Consider the following 18,514-nt stretch of genomic DNA (forward strand, 5'->3'; position numbering starts at 1 on the left):
GAAATACTTCCAGCTTCTAACTCCAAAATGATAAATCATTTGTTGGCATATATCTGGTGGTTTCTCCTTGATTTGAACAGAACATCTTTCTTCTCCAAAGTAATTTTGCTTCTTCATGTAACCTGTTCCTTTCTTAGCAATCATGGGAAAGAGCAAGTGCATTATACTTGAAATAGAGAAATTAAAAACATGATCTTTCAAAATTGGTTTGCAAAGCTCAATGAATGGTTTAAAAGCACACAACTCTTTGTCAAGCAAATGTCTTATGTCAGAAAAAGGTTTTACCATTACATGCTCAGTTCTAGTTCCAAACGGCTCAATCACAATGCTACTCAAAGAAACTCTAAAAGAAGAGTTAAATTCAAGAAACTTATCAAATAACAACCCTTTTGGCTTAAAGAACTTTTTAAAAGCAAATGTTTCAAAACTTAGAATCATTTTGTTAAAGAAAGATTTTGAAACACAAAATTCTTTTACATTTTCTAAACCAAAACGTTTTTCATCTTGAGCAGAAATCAACACAAAATAATTAGGATCTGTCATAACCAAATCAATTTCCTTACAGTGCTTTCTTGGGTAGTCGCAAAGATATGGCACATGGACTAGGTTTGGCATAATGCTGATTTGCTCCAAATCACTAATCAATGGCAAACTCATTTGTTTTGTTTCTAGTGATTTTTCTTCCTGAACCTGTAAAAAGGAAATAATACTACTCGGTTGCTCCGGTTCAAAATGGGTTAGTTTTTCAAGCACAAAATCAGATTGAATAAAAGAAAGATCACACTTAGCTTGAGATAGAGTCATAGGTTCAGTTGGTATAACAACATCATCCTTAGCATTGAACTGTCTCTCCTTGGCTTCTTCTCCAAGCTGTTTCTCCTTGGGTCTGGGCTGATCCTTTCTTTCAAATTCCTTATTCTCCTTTTCTTGATCTGCTTGCTTCCATTGTCCTCCATTAGAATCTGTACCTATCTCAACACTTTTGGGAAAAGACAAGTGCATCATAGAAAAATTGGAATTTTCTAAAGCTTGATCAATTACTTCCTTGGATTTTGAAAGTGTAGAAGACTTACATTGCTTTGGTTCTCCACATGATTCAAGTGACGAATTTAGACTTTGCTTGTGAACATCAATCTGGTGAGGGACCTTGTTTGGCTGAGATGATGACTTAGCCTTCATCTTCTCGATTTTAAAGTACTTGGTCAATTCCTCAAAAAGATCTGATTGCGCCTTAGCCTCCACAGATGTTGGGTTTTTCTTTTGGTCTGGTACTTTGACTGGTTTCTTTTCAAGAACTGGATGGATTGTGCCATTGGCTTGGGGAACACAGTGTAGCGCTTGTGGAGCATACTTTTTCCTTAGAAGCTTCTTAAGATCTCTCCACAATGTGATATTTGGCTCCTTGTAATACCAACGGTCATCAACTTCTTGCAACCACCATTTGTAAGCGTCTCCTGTGAGTTGGGTAAGTGCAAAAGCTAATCTCTCATTTCTTGGGATATCCTTGTAGTAGAACCAATCCTCCATGTGTTTCTCCCATTCAAGGTAATCTCCTTTTCCTGCAAATTTATAGAGTGTATGAGCTAAAGAGATTTTAGAATGAAACACAGATTTAGATTTAGGAGTATGAGAGGTTTTCTGTAGGCTGCTCCATGTTGATCTAGATGTGTCATCTGGTGGCTTGGGTTTAAGATCCTGGTGTTGCCTTTGACGCTGATTTGCTCCCGGGTTGGGTTGATTCAAGTGTAGAGCACCAAGTCTTGCATCAAGTATGGTTGTCATAGCTGCGGTGGCAGACTTAAGAATCCTCCTTTCAAGACTGGATGTAGATGACTCTTCCTCTTCCGACGTCACCATGGTACCTGAAAAGAAAAACAAAGATCCACCAGTAAATAGTTCTAAAAACACGTAAATGAAAACAGATCTGTGAAAATTATGAAAACGAATTCAAAAATTCTCAAATCAATTTTCAAAAATACTAGACTCGTTCTGGTTCTAAAACAGTTGAGTTTATAATTTTTTTACGAGTAAAACTTTTTATAAAACTCTCGCAAGATGAACGACAGATCTGAAAATAAAAGAAAAGTGACGATTGGAATTCAAAACCTGTTTGCAGAGCGGTTGCTCTGATACCACATGATAGACTCCTGAAGAGGAATCTGCTCCCAAGAACACACTCGCAAGCTTTTGAAGGAGATGGATCGGACTGATGAAGATTAAGAGACCGAAGATGCAATGGATCCACGAAATGGAAGGTGAAAGGGTGGTTTATGCAGCGGATTGAAAGAGATGGAATGGTGAAATGATGCAGCGGATAGAAAGGGGGATTGAAGTGAACTTCCAAGAGAGATGAAAATCTCTTAGACTTCAAGCTCGAGTTCAACTTAGATATTACACACTAAGAAGAAAACAAGTTGAGAAGATATTACACACTTCTCAGATCAAACAAGTAAAAGAAAGGTTTTTGATTAAAATGTTTGATGGAAAACAAAGAAGAGTTACATGGTCTTTAAATAGGAGAAGGGGAGGGCGAGATAGAGGAGAGAAAACCCTAAATGATTATTTTTAAAAGTTTTTGTGGATAAAATATTATGCAATAAAATAATATGCTAAATATGATGGCTTGAAAAAACACCTATTTTGTAAGTTTTCTATTGTTCATTTTATAGTTTTATGTATGAGAAATGGTTATGTTTGTTGTTTGTTTTTATTTTAATTTTTGAATATGTTTGGTGCAATTTTTTTAATATGATCCGTGTTTAAGATCTTGGAAATGACAATTAAGTGTGATAAATTGCCAAGATTTTATTCATTTTTACGCTTAACACTATATTTTTATGTCTAACAGTATATATTTTGTAACAATACATACAATACTAAAGATTTTATTTTGGAAATTGTTTAAATCATTAAAATATTCTCTTTAAAAAGATTTTTTGGAATATTTTGAATATATTTATATAGCCTACAGATTGACCAATTAATCTAATCTTTTTGTACCAATCTATATTTAATCTATAACATATTTTGTAACTAATTTATAAAAGTTATTTAGTCTAAAAAAAATTGTGTATTTCTGTTTTATTATATAGAAGATACAATATTTATAAAATGTTAATAAACTTTAAAAGTAAAGGGGTCACATGCCTCCCAAAACAAAAGGTTTTATCTTCTTATAATAATTCTTCTTTTTTTGTCCTTGTAAACAAAATTTGAAGAGGTCAAAGAAAAAATGATTTTTTTTCTTGTTTTAAGAAAGAGGTTTATCTTCTTATCCAAAGAGGTTAATCAATCTCTTATCGTTTTTAAAAAGTCTGTTGTAATTTTATTAAGAGAAAAATTATTTAAATTATTTTGTCATCGTGTCTTCTATGCAGCATTTGCAATTACTTTTCTACTAAAAAGAATTATCATATTTTACACTCTTCGTTACTCGAAAGTATGATATGACGCAGGGATGACATAGTAATATAGTAATCCTACGCCTTCGACAACAACCATTATGACGTCACTACTATGACGCTGTGATGACATTAATATTATCAACAACAATAGTATATACTTTAGGTATATAGAATTTCTTTTTCATGTCTAAAAAGAAAAAAAAAGATTGGTTATTTTCTTTTAACGTGAACTGTAGCTGGATCCAGATATCAGTCTTGAGCTCCGAATATCTAATGAAATTTATAATATGCACATGTGGATACAAATCTAAATCCTTTTAAATAAATAACCAAAAGTGAAATTTATGCTATAAAATAACATAGTAATATCACAAATTCTTAATATAGTAATATCACAAATTCTTCTCAAATTAACCTTTTTTATTTAACTTTTAGTTGTACAAACATGACCTTTTCTCTTCTACCAAAAAAAAGAAAGAAAAAAAAGAGACCTTTCCAATCAGAAGAACGGTTTGAGATCCAGAATCAAGATACGTCACAGGTGTCATAGGTGGTTAGTACCTACCATGTCTTGTCACTGTAATCTTGCTAATTAGTGGATCTTTTTTTTTTTTTACATATACAAGTATACAACCAATCATACCTTTAATAATAAAAAAATCATTAACATGTTAAGATGTTTTTCTAAAATTAGTAATGGTGAGTATGATTAGTAACGAGTGTACCTTTAGGTTTTTTTACTGTAAATTTCAAGTTTTAAAATTTTCTCTGTGACTGTAGATTTTATTACTATAATATTTTACCTATAGAAATCAATATATAGGGAATCATAAAATTATGTGTTTTAGAAAAAAAATTTGTATAACAAAAGTTGATTTAGAAATATTTTGAATGTTATTATAAAAAAGAAATTCAAAGGCTCTAAAAGATGACTGATGTAGATATAGAGATATAAACCAAATTAAATATGGTTGTGGAAAGATTCTAAAGCCACAAATAATCAAGTCTGTTGTCTAATTTTTAAAAAAACATTAAAGTTTAACATTTACCGAATTTTGATTTTGATAAAAATCTAAAAAAAAATCATTATTTTTTATTTGAATGTTTAATATCCCAAAGAAAATACACATACTGATTAAAAAATTAATTTAATATAAATAAATATTGTTATTTTTATATTCACGATCTCATAATAAAAATAAAATTAAATATAATCTTACCTCTCAATTACTCTCATCTTCTTAATTAATTATAAATATTCAGCATTACCTTTTAGTTTCATGTGAAAAAATTTGAAAAATGTTTTAGTTAATTATTTTTATTTTCAAAATAAAAGTTTACAAAAAATCTTAAAAAAGTAAGTTTTTCATCTCACTAATAATATTCATAGTTCTATCCCGAATTGTTCTCGCTGGACTGGCTATAATGGGGGTAGAACCTTGCCTTTAACAATACAGCCAATACTTGTCGTCTTCTTGATTTAACAATCTATATCTCTTATCATCTTCAGTAGAGTTGATGCTCCTGTTGACCTAGCAATTAATGTGTGTTTTCGAATACATGGAGTCCATAGGTTGCATAAAAAATGCATTGCATCAATTGGTTAGTATGTCTGTCGAGCTGAAAGGTTTTTTTTTTGTCAACCATTGGGCCACAACTGGCCGGTACATTAGCCAAATTCCAACATTTATAGAAAGCGGGACTTAATCTCTGGTGTGATGGTGCCTTCTACAAATGGACTTACCTCCTGCCACTGCACTAAGATCACTTTACAGCTGAAAGGTTCTTTTACTGAACTAAAGATAGATATTTTTTTTTTTCATGACATTTGTTGAAAGAAATTATAAATTTAGATTAATTTGAAGGTTAAAACTTTTTGAGGATCTAATAAAAACTCTAGAACCATATATTAAAAGATTAAGACTATTTAAAAAAATATTGATGGAAACAAAAGAAAATTTGTAAAAGAATAATAACAATAGGGCAATAGGTATATTTTCTGTTTTTTACTATTGACCACATCAGAGTCTACTAATTTGTACGTTTGTTTTGTCACGACCTAAATTTGTAATATGGTAAAATGAATGATAAATATAAAAATGTATATAACTATTTATTTTCAAAATTTATGGCTTAAAAAGGAAGATTAACTAAATCAAATTGGACAAAAATTAAGGCACACTAATACATAATAAAGCATTGCAACACACAATACATTTTTATTTTTAAGTGTCATAATTTAAATAACTAAAAAAACACGTCTAAACGAAATCTTCTAACACAAAAGCAATCTTAAACACTAAAAAAATAAAAAATTTACTGAAATTTAATCAAATGTATTTTGAATGATTAATCATTATTCAGTTTCTTATATAAAACACATGGTGTAAAACTGAAGATTTAGAACCCAAATAAAAATTTATAATAATATTCTTTAATATCAAATATGATACTGTTAATAAAACACTTAAAACATATGTTTGCCGTTTTGCCGTTTGGTTGGAGTGAGTTAAACACCACATTTAATGTTTTAGTGTTCAATCGGAGTTGCTCTTACAAGAGGAGTTGTACTAAAAAAAATAAAGAATTCAGGCATACAAATTTTCGATCACAAATCTTATGATTGAAAACAGTTGTCCTTTTCGAAAATTCCTCAAACACCACTCTCAATATTTATATTCGGTGGATTAATAATTAGTAAACTCGAGTAATATATACACATTTGCAAACAAATTTTTTAAAGTAGGACCGAGTATACTGCATTGTTTTTGTTTATATATTATATGATCGGTGAACAACTGCACATCGCATACACATACTCAAAGTCAAGTCTTCATTTATCTCTTATACCCTTTTTGCTTCTTCTTCAATTTTCTGACATCAGATGGCGGCAAAGCTGATATCCACCGGTCGTCACACTACTTTGCCGGAAAACTATGTCCGGCCACTCTCCGACCGTCCACGTCTCTCTGAAGTATCTCAACTGGAAGATTTCCCTCTCATCGATCTCTCTTCCTCAGATCGATCTCTTCTCATCCAACAACTCCACCAAGCTTGCGCCCGGTTTGGTTTCTTCCAGGTACACCTACTTATTAGTAGGATCGCTTATAAGCTTTTTGCATCAATTAAAGAATATTCAAAATATCAAGAAACAATTTTGTTTTCTTGTCATTTGGAACTTATATCCAAAAAGTTTATAGTTATTTTATTTTTTCACGGCTAATATTTTGGATGGATATATTTATACATAGGTTATAAATCACGGAATTAACAAAAAACTAATAGATGATATGGTGAGTGTTGCGCATGAGTTCTTTAGCATGTCTATGGAAGAAAAAATGAAGCTATATTCAGACGATCCAACGAGGACAACAAGATTATCGACGAGCTTCAATGTGAAGAAAGAAGAAGTTAACAATTGGAGAGACTATCTTAGACTCCATTGCTATCCTATCCACAAGTACGTCAATGAGTGGCCTTCAAACCCTTCTTCATTCAAGTAAGCACTTAAAACTTACTTCTATTTATATATATATATATATTTTTTTTTTTTGATAAATTCAAAGTTTACTTTGCATTCTCTTTCTCAAATATTTTTAGTAACTATTCTATTGATTTTATTATGGTATACTAATATTGTATGTCATGTTTTTTTTTAATGGTAACTTTTGATGTGTCAGAATTGCCGAAAATAGGCATATTATTAGCTATTTTTAGACTATCTTTATCTGAATAGATTTAGATTCTATCGTGACCACTATATATAGTTACATTTATACCATAAATTATTAGTGAACCAAATGCTTCGGAAGCGTCTAGGCTAGATATAAAATAAGAATATAAGGTGAGGTGTATACCTTCTAAACATTTTCTATGCGCAATGATTCATCAAAAAACAGAACAAAACAAAACTAGAGCTAGCACCCCTTCTCTTTAGATGTATCTGCAGCAGATAAAAACTCAATGTGATGCATTTTTTATATCGTCTACTACATTATAATTTATAAAACATAGAAACACGACTTTAGCACCAAAAACAATTTGTCCAACAAAAAAAAAGCACCGGAAACAATTAAAATTTTGAATGGAAAGACAAAAAATAGCATATCATTTTTTAATGTAGTTTTCCTATCACTAAGTTATCATTCTAAGAATTTGATTCGAAACACGTTACTGCTACAAATGATTAGACTATTTGTCGTGGCTTGTTTTTCCTTTTTTAATAACAAGAATGGCATATTCGTATGAAATATATTTAGTTCAAAATAGCAAATGTAATTATAAAATACACAGAAGTCGATTCAGATTTGATAAGAGGAAAATTCGCCTAATTCGAGTCAACCATTTTTTTTTTTTTTTTTTTTTTTTTTTTNTAAATATATATTTTTTAATGGTAAAAAACTCGTGGTCCCATTTCTTGGTTCATGCTTTTCCGATTTGGTTCACCATGTGATCACATGGTTGCTAAGATTTATGAAATCTTTACATGCATATATATACACTATGCACATAAACTACATATGTACTTGTAGTTGTTGGTCGGCCTTATTATAATAATTGGGAATGAGATGTGTTCAAAAAAAATTTAAACCGTGTGTGGTGTGAATTACATTAACCGACTTGTTCGGTAGACCATAGGAGAGAACTGATTATGAACAGTAACGTGTGTGTGCTATGTACTAGTACATGTACTCGTGCTAGAGCACATATTCAAATTCATTTCATTTATATTGTAGTTTTTCTATAAAATATAATTTATGTGATTATTTTTAAAAGTTTTTTTGATAAAATATTATGATGGCTTGAAAAAGACACATATTTTGTAAGTTTTATATTGTTAATGATTCTTAATAATTACCCGTATTATAGCACCGGTTATACAAAAGTTTGTATATTTATATTTTAAAATAAAATTTTAATATGTTGTATTAGTTTATGTATGTGAAACAATTGATGTGAAGTTATTTCAACAATGTATATTTTACACCATGACTTGAATGTCATTATAAGACATAATTTTGTAAATTTGGTTTTTAAAAAGTGAGTTATTATATTATGAGTAATTTAATATATTGTTATACTTTTTGTTTTAATATATTTTGTTTCTTGAAATTCTTTCATATTATAGTGACATATTATTGATATTGCTATAACAAATCAATTTAGAGTGTTTATAGTTTCTAATTTTTATATTAAGTTTTAATATTTTTAAAATATTTCAAAATAAATTATTTAAAGTTTATTATATTATATTAAAATTATAAAATTCAACAAAAAATATGAAATTAAATTTAAATATTTAAATTTTGACCGGCTACTCAGTAAAATTTTTAATTCAATGAATATTATTTTTAAAGAATAATATTACTAAAGCTTGAATATTTTATAGATTGAACAATTTATATTTGTTTTTAAAATTCAACTTATGGTGTATCCGGAAATGAAACTATATTTTAATTATAATAATTAATATGATAATTTATTTGTTTCACAAAATAAACTCATATATAAAAATGAGAGGTGAAGTATAATGTAAATTAACAAATTAATATGTTAAGTTAGATACCAAAGGATTTTATTTGATGAATAATTTAATAAAAAATTAATATAGTAAGTTAGATGATATCAAATGATTTTTTAGAATATTCTCTTTAGAAAATAAATTAAGGTTGCAACTACTATTTAACTTGTAATCAATAAATCTATAATCTATTTGTAACCAAATTATTAAAATTATATATACTAAATAATGTTGTATACTTCTGTTTTATTATAAAGGGATTTATAGATAAGTTAAGAATATATATAGACACATTTACATTTGAAATATAAGATTCGATAATTAAAGATATGTTGGTGGAAATAGACAAGTAGAGATATTGAAGCACAACCACACGATCAAAAACATCCAAACTCTTTCAAACTGAGTCATTCCGATTTCTGACAAATCTCCATCTGAATTGGTACAAAAAGTTAAGAGTCAACACCGGCCAAGACCCGGCATCAAAAGTGCTTGATATTTTAATTCAAGGGTTAGTTAGCTAAATGACAATTAACATAAATTAGGATATCAATAATGATGTGACAACAATTTATTATAAATGATTTTTTTGTGTCTCTGACTAGTGACTACTACGAATATAGACATCTAATTAGTAATTACTTTATTTTTGTCGTTTATTGTTGCACACCACATAATTTTCTCATGTAAATATAGTATTATGTAACAATGTTGATATGTATATTTAAACCTATAAGTTATTTGCATAAGCTAAAAGTTCCAATTTGATAAACATCCATATAAAATAATGATATACATTATTGTGATAAACTTAAGTTTTCCATCATATTTTTAGAAGGTGAACATGGTTAAAAATCACGACGCGAAAAAAATATACGATAGACGTAAAATAAAATATAGATGAGTTGTGTGACTTACGGGGACGAGACGTCACTGTTAACCGCGTTGGCGTCAGCGTCGTGATATCATGCCAATCTGTTTTAATCGGTTCTATTGTCATTTTCATTGACTTGGTCTTTTTTAATATCTTTCGTATTTTTTTTGCCACAATTCCTCGGGTTTGTTCGAACTTAGAAGCTACAACGTGAGTTACGTGTTCCACTATTCATTTTAAAACTGGTAGTGTTAATAATACTGCAGATCTTTCCAGGTATATGAGGATTGAGGGCCCTTACTTAAATAATATAAAAGATACTACAAATATTAAAATTATTGAAATATCATATACATCGATAAGCTTTTAGAAAATAAAACGAATATAAAATGCTAATATCAATTTTTTAGAAATTATTGAATTTTTTCTTTTATTATTAATAGAATATGTAAATGAATATTAAGTATCAATAGCTTAACCGGTAAAGATTCTCAAATAAAACCTAGAGCTTATGTTAGAACCATATAAAATGTTCTCATCTTTGACATGAAAAGATTTACGGATCTAGATCCAAAATTTTTTAGTAATTCAGAAAAAAATAAATCTGTAAACGAATAATTACATTGTTAAATTGTTACCTCATATAATTCAAACTTTTTTTTCCTAACAAAATCAGCGAAAGTTTGTACTTTTTTTTAGAAAATTAATTAAAGTTATGTATTTAATTCACTATAATTAAGTAAAGTTCATGATATTTTTCACCACTTTTGATATATTGATTTTTTAAAATAGAAATGTAAACTAAAATAAACTTTGGAAAAAACAGAATTGTTAGTAAAAGTATAATTGACTAAATAAAAAAAGTATATGTAGCTTTAAGAACTTTAAAATAAAACTAAACCCCTTAACGTTCAAATCAATCACCCTGTTATGGCCTAATAAAGTTGTAGCTTTAAGAACTTTAAAATAAAACTAGACCCCTTAACGTTCAAATCAATCACCCTGTTAGAATGTCTTAGAAAACGGCGCACTAAACTAAAAGTCATTTGGTAGGTGTCTTTATGTATGACAAGTTAAAAACTTTGAGTAACTAATAATTGTGTATTGTGTTGTTGCAGGGAAATAGTGAGTAAATACAGTAGAGAAGTAAGAGAAGTGGGATTTAAAATAGAGGAATTGATATCAGAGAGCTTAGGTTTAGAAAAAGATTACATGAAGAACGTGCTTGGTGAACAAGGTCAACACATGGCAGTTAACTATTATCCTCCATGTCCTGAGCCTGAGCTCACTTATGGTTTACCTGCTCACACTGACCCAAACGCACTCACCATCCTTCTCCAAGACACAACCGTTTGCGGTCTCCAGATCTTGATCGACGGTCAATGGTTCGTCGTTAACCCACATCCTGATGCTTTTGTCATCAACATTGGTGACCAATTACAGGTACTTGTTAAATTATTAAAGAGTTTAAACATAAAAGTAGGTATCATCATCACTCGTTATGAAAGGAGTGGTAGCCGGTGGGCTAGTGATGTAACATTTACAATATACTTAATTAATTATTATGTATTAATTATTGAGACATTTTCAATATACTTAATTAATTAACATTGATTTAAAGTGTTACTTTTTTTTTCTCACAAGATATCTCTAATGTTTTGTCTAGTACTAAATAAAATCTGAACTAAATGTGTGTTTTCAGGCATTGAGTAACGGNAGTACTTGTTAAATTATAAAAGAGTCTAAACAAAAAAGTAGGTATCATCACTCATTACTAAAGGACTTGTGGTGATTTAACATTTATAGTTGGTTCTATCATATCAATCGTCTAGTTCCGACCTCATAAACATACAGTATATATTAAGGATTCGGTTTCAATTACAAAATAATGAAAAAAAAGAATTACTAATCATTTATGCAATAGTTTCTCCACTCATTTACCCCACTAAATTGAGATATTAAAAACAACATTTCAATATTAATGAACATTGATTTAAAGTGTTACTTTTTTTTTTTTTTCTCACAAGATTTCTCTAATGTTTGTCTAGTACTAAAATCTGAACTAAATGTGTGTTTTCAGGCATTGAGTAACGGAGTATACAAAAGTGTTTGGCATCGAGCTGTAACAAACACCGAAAACCCAAGACTCTCTGTCGCGTCGTTTCTTTGCCCAGCTGACTGTGCTGTCATGAGCCCGGCCAAACCTTTGTGGGAAGACGAGAACGACGAAGCGAAGCCAGTCTACAGAGACTTCACTTACGCAGAGTACTACAAGAAGTTTTGGAGTAGGAATCTGGACCAAGAACATTGCCTCGAGAACTTTCGGAACAACTAAGATACTATTATTATACATATATGTCTCTCGCCTTTGTGTTTGTCTAGTAGGCATATATATTATAAATCTATGTAGCAGCACTGATGTTCGATTGTACACTCCCACATATATTATGTTTAAGGTAATAAAAACAATAATTTATCGATTCCAAACTTCTAGTCTAGCTAGACTGGTAAAATATCTTCGTAATAACTTTAGAGAACGTTTTGTTCTTCGATGGCAATAATATATTCCAAAACATCTTGGTTAGAGATTAGACTACTTTAAGGCCCAACAAAATATCATGGTCCAAAATGAGCCTATCTATTTATATTGGCCGACATCCGCCTCTACCATGGCCCGTGGGTCAACTGTGAAGAATCTGTTGGAGACCAAGTCTTGTTAATAATGAAAACATTTTTTTTCTAGGTCAATCATAAAATCACCATAAATAATTGAATGGAATATGAAAAGAAAAATTATTTTGAAATTGCTGGATCATTCAGTAATAAGAAAAACACTCAATTATCATTCGTTCATTCATTAAGTTTCTCCTCTTTTTCTCCCGAGTTGAAAGACTTTCTTCTCAACTTGCCCTTGTCCCATATTAGATCATATTTATATATGTATAGAGTCCATGATAACGGCTACAAAACCTCTATGCAATCACGAGAGAAACAAAACTGACTCGCAGAAATAAAAATATATATTCGAGAAGATAACTCTCGGAAACGCAAGCATCGGGAAATATACCTTTAAGTCTCTCATACCACGCCAAAATGAATGACGATCTTTATTCATGGAAAGTACGAACCATATGTACACGAGTGATCTCAAAAGAACCTTTATGAATAAATTAGAAAACGTAAAAAAAAAAATATATAGTTTGTATATCTTAGTATTAACCTACTTATATCGCATAATTCTACCAATAACTAGACTAAAGAATCAGTTACTTTTCATCATTAAGTTTTCTTCCTCAGAATGAGATTAAATCATTTGTAATGCAGACCACCAATTCTTGACACTCTTAAACAGATCCATCGGCATTGGCTTTTCAGATCTTTGAAGAAAATGTTTGAACCATTTGGCTGAGTTTTTAGCATGTCGTTTTAGACCATCTGCATAGTCAACGTAGTAAAGACCGAACCTCACTGCATAACCATGTTCCCATTCGAAATTATCCAACAACGACCATGTAAAATAGCCTCTTACGTCACACCCATCCTCACTGCATGTTTGTATACATTAAGTTAGTTATATAATTCCAGAACTCTACTAATTAACTATATACAGATATACAAATCAGTTTTATTCATAGATAGTGAAATTTTCTTACGTGATCGCTTTCTGGAGTTCTTGGAGATGTTCTTGGTGGTACTTTATTCTCTTTGTATCTTCTAGTATCTCTTCACGTGTCACTGTTCCATTTTCGTAGTCATCGAAACCTATACATTTCATGTGGTTACTGATATTAAACACAGAGAAATAGATATGGAGACTATATTGATCATGTTTCTAACGTTCTTACCGTTTTCAGTTATGTAAATAGTTGGATTGTTGTATGTATTTTTGATATGCTTAAGAATCTTTCGAAACCCTTCCGGATATGACCAGAGAATTTTGGACCCATCCTGAATTTAAGGAAAAAAGAAACGGAAAGAATGGTAAGAATTAAGTATTGTTAAACATACTAAAATTCATGATTATAAAGTTGGAAGAATAAGTTGTTGCGATATATATTAAAGTTCGTACGTACCGATTCTGATGAGATGTTGTCGCCACTACGATTTGTCACTAATAAGAATATGATAAATGTAATATCGTTAGTTGTTGTAACATTAGTATTTTCTTGGTAAGACAATTTGAAAGCCAAATAAATCTGTTTTATGAGACCGAACTAACTTTTGTATTGGAGGTGTTGGTCATTCATGAAGCGAGGCCGAGATATATCGACGTGAAGATCGTGAGCGACAAACCGGGCAGTGTAGTAATTTACTCCGATAAAATCAAATGAATTTTTAACCATCATAGATTGCTCCTTGGTGAAAGATGGCAGTCTATTTCCAGCGTTTGCCTTTATCGTCTTTGGATAGTCTCCGAAAACGAGAGGGCTGAGATGCCTAGACAAAAATGTAAGATAAACAAGATTAGAGAAGCACTCTTTTTTTTTTTTTTCCTTCCTCTGATAGATTATTAAACAATAGCACAGAATGAGGCAAGAGAAGAAATAGATGACAACTTACCAACCAAGATTGAAAGCAAGAGCTCTTTCAACTGCTTCTTTGTCAGCATCAGAAGCAATGTCATATGGCTCGAACCAATAAGGAGACAACACTATGCCTATCTTAGCATCTTTTGAAATCTGTTTCACAAATACATTCAATTAGAATGTCATTTTTTTTTGCATTAAATCCTTTTTCTTAGATTAAGTGATATGAATCCATCAACTCATTATTGAGTTAAAAATTCCTAAAATATGAAGACTACTATTATTTGAAAGTTATTATTGTGTACCTTGTCACATTTTCTGAATTCTTCAACGGCAGCAGCGTGAGCAAGAAGAAGGTGGTGAGATACTAAATAAGGCTCCGTGCCCGAATCACCAGCTACACACAAACTATTTACCCATTTGGAACATCGACCCATTGCCTTGTTGCCCGCATCATAACCCGAAACGCTGTACACATATGGCTCGTTGAACGTTGTCCACATACTAACCTTGTCCCCAAACTCTTGGAAACAAAATCTGGCATAGTTTCTAAAATCATCTCTGTATGAAACAACAACAAAAATGTCAAACAACATATTTTTAGATGTGTTCATGGTAAACACCATGGATGGATCTTGGATTATTAACTTACATGATTCGAGGACTTAAAAAGCTACCATACTCATCGTCAAGAGCTTGCGGTATATCCCAATGATAAATTGTTATAAAAGGTTTGATACCTGCATGTATGTTTAAGTATTTTAAATAAGAGTGAAAGAATAACATTCCAAACATGTACAAAACTTAACTATTCACTTTAAATTTAAATCGAGCAGTTGATCTGCAAACTAATATAATAATAATTTTTTTTTTTGAACAACCAACTAATATAATTAATTAAGCATATGATTCTGACCGTTTTTGATAAGCTCATCAATAAGATTCTTGTAGAATTGAACCCCTTCTTTATTGACCCCATCACTTAGTTTTCCACCTGAAATTGAAAAATTCGAAAAAGGTAAAATATTTGTTTTTCTAAATAGTAAAAGGATAGGAGATCTAAGAATATAAGTCCATTCTAAAAAAGTAGAAACAAATAGAAAAGGGTACTTACTTGGTAATATTCTTGACCAGGACAGGGAAAATCTGAAACTATCTATATTCATTCCCTTCATTAGTTGGACGTCTTCCTGCTCATTTACATGTAATATAAGTTTTTGCGTCAAGAGAAAAAATTACCTTAAAGCTTAATTATTCTGATATTATGCATGCATTTTTATATAACATATAAAAAGTAAAGATGGGCATATGCACGGACCTTATAACGATGATAAAAGTCAACGGCAACATCTCCATTGTCCATGCTTGTCCTTTCTGCAAAAAAATTTACTTCTATTTATATATGACCTCGTATATATATCTATATATAAAACTTTTTGAATGGGTGATATAGAATGTGAACCTGGAAATGCATGTGTGAAATTGTCCCATATGCTTTGAGTTCTCCCTCCTTCTTTTGCAGCACCTTCATACTGGATTCCATCCACGTACATAAACAAATTCAATACGAGTTCTAACTCATCTATAAGCAATACCATCGGTAGCTACAGTACATAAAATAACGAACCTGATAAGCAGAAGAAGCAACACCAAAATCAAAATGAGGAGGAAAGCTATAACGATTTAGTGGAGTCGTAGAAAATCTAAAAGATCTTCCCTCTACAGTATCCCATGATGCTACACATAGTGTGAATACTAGTGCAATAACCTTAATTTCCATTTGCTTGGACGTTAGTTAGTTCGTTATTATTATTTATTTTAGATTGTACTTGAATTTGAGACTGATGATATTTAGAGAGAGTTTGAGAAATATTGATGCATGCGTCTACTCTTATATAGAGAGAGGTCGCTAGGGCACACGCGTAAATCTTAAGAATAGATTTAGTTAATTATTAAATAATCAATATTTTGACTAAACCAGTTGCCTTTTAATGACTAAACGAAATTTGAGTGGAATTAATCAAAAAGTCTATTTCATCTTGTTTTGGCACTTTCTAAGAACAGACTAAGAACAAACTAATTAACATACCGTGTTAAGGTATTTTGGAATATTTTATTTAACGTATACACAGCATCAATAAGTGGAAAGTGTTAATTTTGAAGAAGACTTAGCAATGTGGGTCGCCCATATTAGTTAAGCGTCTATGAGACTTGTCAACAAAACAACATTCTTGTAGTTTATAACTAGCTAAGAAGCTTTTGACCAAAAAAAAAAAAAAACTAGCTAAGAAGCTAAAAAAAAGAGACAAAGTAGTAGAATGAGAATTAAATAATAACGAAAAAGAAATCAGAAATGAAAATGTTAATAAAATAGAAAAACTATAATAATATCTTATAAATGATACATTTGTTAAGAGATCAAACCAATGAATCATTTTTTTTTCCTTTTGAACAAAGAACCAATGAATCATAAACAAAGTTACGTACGTTTCAAAGTCACTGGTCAAAACATTTTAATATTAAAACAAACTTGAAAATATCAAGTGAGAGCACATCATTCTAATTAAATAATAAAACATGTAATGAAATAATATTTGTTATATATTTATCAATAACATAAGATATCATCTATTCTTTGTTACATAAATAAAATTACATGTTATATATGCGGGCAATTTAAAAAGAAAAAAATCGTCTCTATGCTTTATTAATAGACTAACTAGCATGTTATGGTTTTGTTTTTGGGTAAAGGTTTTGCAATTGCTAACATGTTATAGCATTTAGGAGAGTACCATATACTAAATGTTATAGTCTTTGGCTTAAAAATATGTTCCTGGGGTCAAAATCTTTTAACTATTAAAAATAATCATATTAATTACTAAATAACATTTAGGGGTTATTGGTTCTATAATTTTAATGAATTTGAAAATTCAAACAAAAATTATGTGTTATTCATTCATTGATTTTAACATATTTATCAAAATTATATATTATTAGTTCTATGATTTATAAATACTTGTTAAAATCTCATGTTATTTGTTTAGCGATTTGTTATTGGATTTCAAAATATACATTTTTTTAATAGATTTGAATGTATTTGAAAAAAATAGAAAAATGCAAATTATGGATAAAATATGTCATTTTAAAATCTATGTGTTTTAGTTTTTATAATTTTATAGTTCTATATGGATTTACAATTCATTTTCCAATAGTTTTGTTTTTTTAATAGAAGGACGTGCACTCCCTCAGAATCATATAACTATTTTTTTTGATTATTTGTGTTCGTTACAATAGAAAATCAAACCAAACTATATGCAACAAGTAAAATAATATGTTGTTTGTAGAATCGTGCAAATAAATCAATTTCTATGAAGAGACGGAAGGAATATTTTATTGCACAACAACTTTGATATAAAATAGAGGTAAAGGAAAAGGTAAAGATGATGTGTAAAGGAGGACGCCATTTCTAATACTTATTTACCCGTGACCATATTATGTATCACATGTTCATTGGGTCTATTGTAGTTTTTAATGATTAAATGAGAATTTTCTAAGTTCTTGTAAGTAAATGACGAATAGCTAAAAACAAAACAAACAAAAACTATAATGAAATTAAGGACGTGATTTGAATTGTAAATTATTATCATGAAGTTAATAATAAATTAAAATCAATGTGGCGTTGAGTTAGTGGTTGAAACCTTTTAAACAAAAAAACGTAGGTATTTTAACACAACAAGAGTTTGACTTCGAATGACTAGAAGAGTTAATCCAAATTAAAGTACCTTTCCGCCATATTGATGCCAATCGATAACGTTCCATGTAAATCGTTTCTTAGGCGCCTCCAGAAAAAAAAAATAATAATAGAAAAATCATATATGTTTTTGCAGTTGTTAGCAGCGGTCATGTTGCATATACAAAGTCGTCAAATATGATACAATAGGTAGTCAATACTATAAAGTAATCATATTTTGATTAGGATAACTGGATAAATGAGGGCACAAGTCTTCCACTTTCCAAGCAAGGTCGTCAAGTAGAATAGTCAATATATTATGATTGGCTGACGGCACATCTTAATTTTTTCATACTATTCGACTGACATTATTGCTTTAATTAATTGTTTAATTAATTGATCAACAGGTTAATTAAACCCAATGTGTACTCCACACGATCTAGTGGTATCGTTGTAACA

At 30.0% G+C, this 18,514-nt stretch overlaps 2 protein-coding genes across 2 annotated transcripts; one reads left to right on the forward strand and one right to left on the reverse strand.

Annotated features, from left to right (window-relative positions):
* LOC104770853 (protein DOWNY MILDEW RESISTANCE 6-like) lies at positions 6,164 to 12,255 on the forward strand. Its single transcript, XM_010495313.2, has 4 exons — positions 6,164 to 6,483; positions 6,656 to 6,903; positions 10,918 to 11,242; positions 11,880 to 12,255. The coding sequence occupies exons 1-4, from the start codon at positions 6,289 to 6,291 to the stop codon at positions 12,132 to 12,134; spliced, it is 1,023 nt and encodes a 340-aa protein (XP_010493615.1). The 5' UTR covers positions 6,164 to 6,288; the 3' UTR covers positions 12,135 to 12,255.
* On the reverse strand, positions 12,864 to 16,165 carry LOC104770854 (beta-glucosidase 31-like). Its single transcript, XM_010495314.2, has 13 exons — positions 15,953 to 16,165; positions 15,788 to 15,857; positions 15,644 to 15,699; positions 15,440 to 15,515; positions 15,242 to 15,319; positions 14,978 to 15,065; positions 14,631 to 14,886; positions 14,360 to 14,478; positions 14,019 to 14,236; positions 13,873 to 13,910; positions 13,645 to 13,747; positions 13,453 to 13,561; positions 12,864 to 13,344 (listed from the first exon to the last, which is right to left on the reverse strand). The coding sequence occupies exons 1-13, from the start codon at positions 16,103 to 16,105 to the stop codon at positions 13,104 to 13,106; spliced, it is 1,605 nt and encodes a 534-aa protein (XP_010493616.1). The 5' UTR covers positions 16,106 to 16,165; the 3' UTR covers positions 12,864 to 13,103.

This window comes from Camelina sativa, chromosome 20 (assembly GCF_000633955.1).
Source record: "Camelina sativa cultivar DH55 chromosome 20, Cs, whole genome shotgun sequence".
In the NCBI taxonomy this organism is placed as follows: domain Eukaryota; kingdom Viridiplantae; phylum Streptophyta; class Magnoliopsida; order Brassicales; family Brassicaceae; genus Camelina; species Camelina sativa.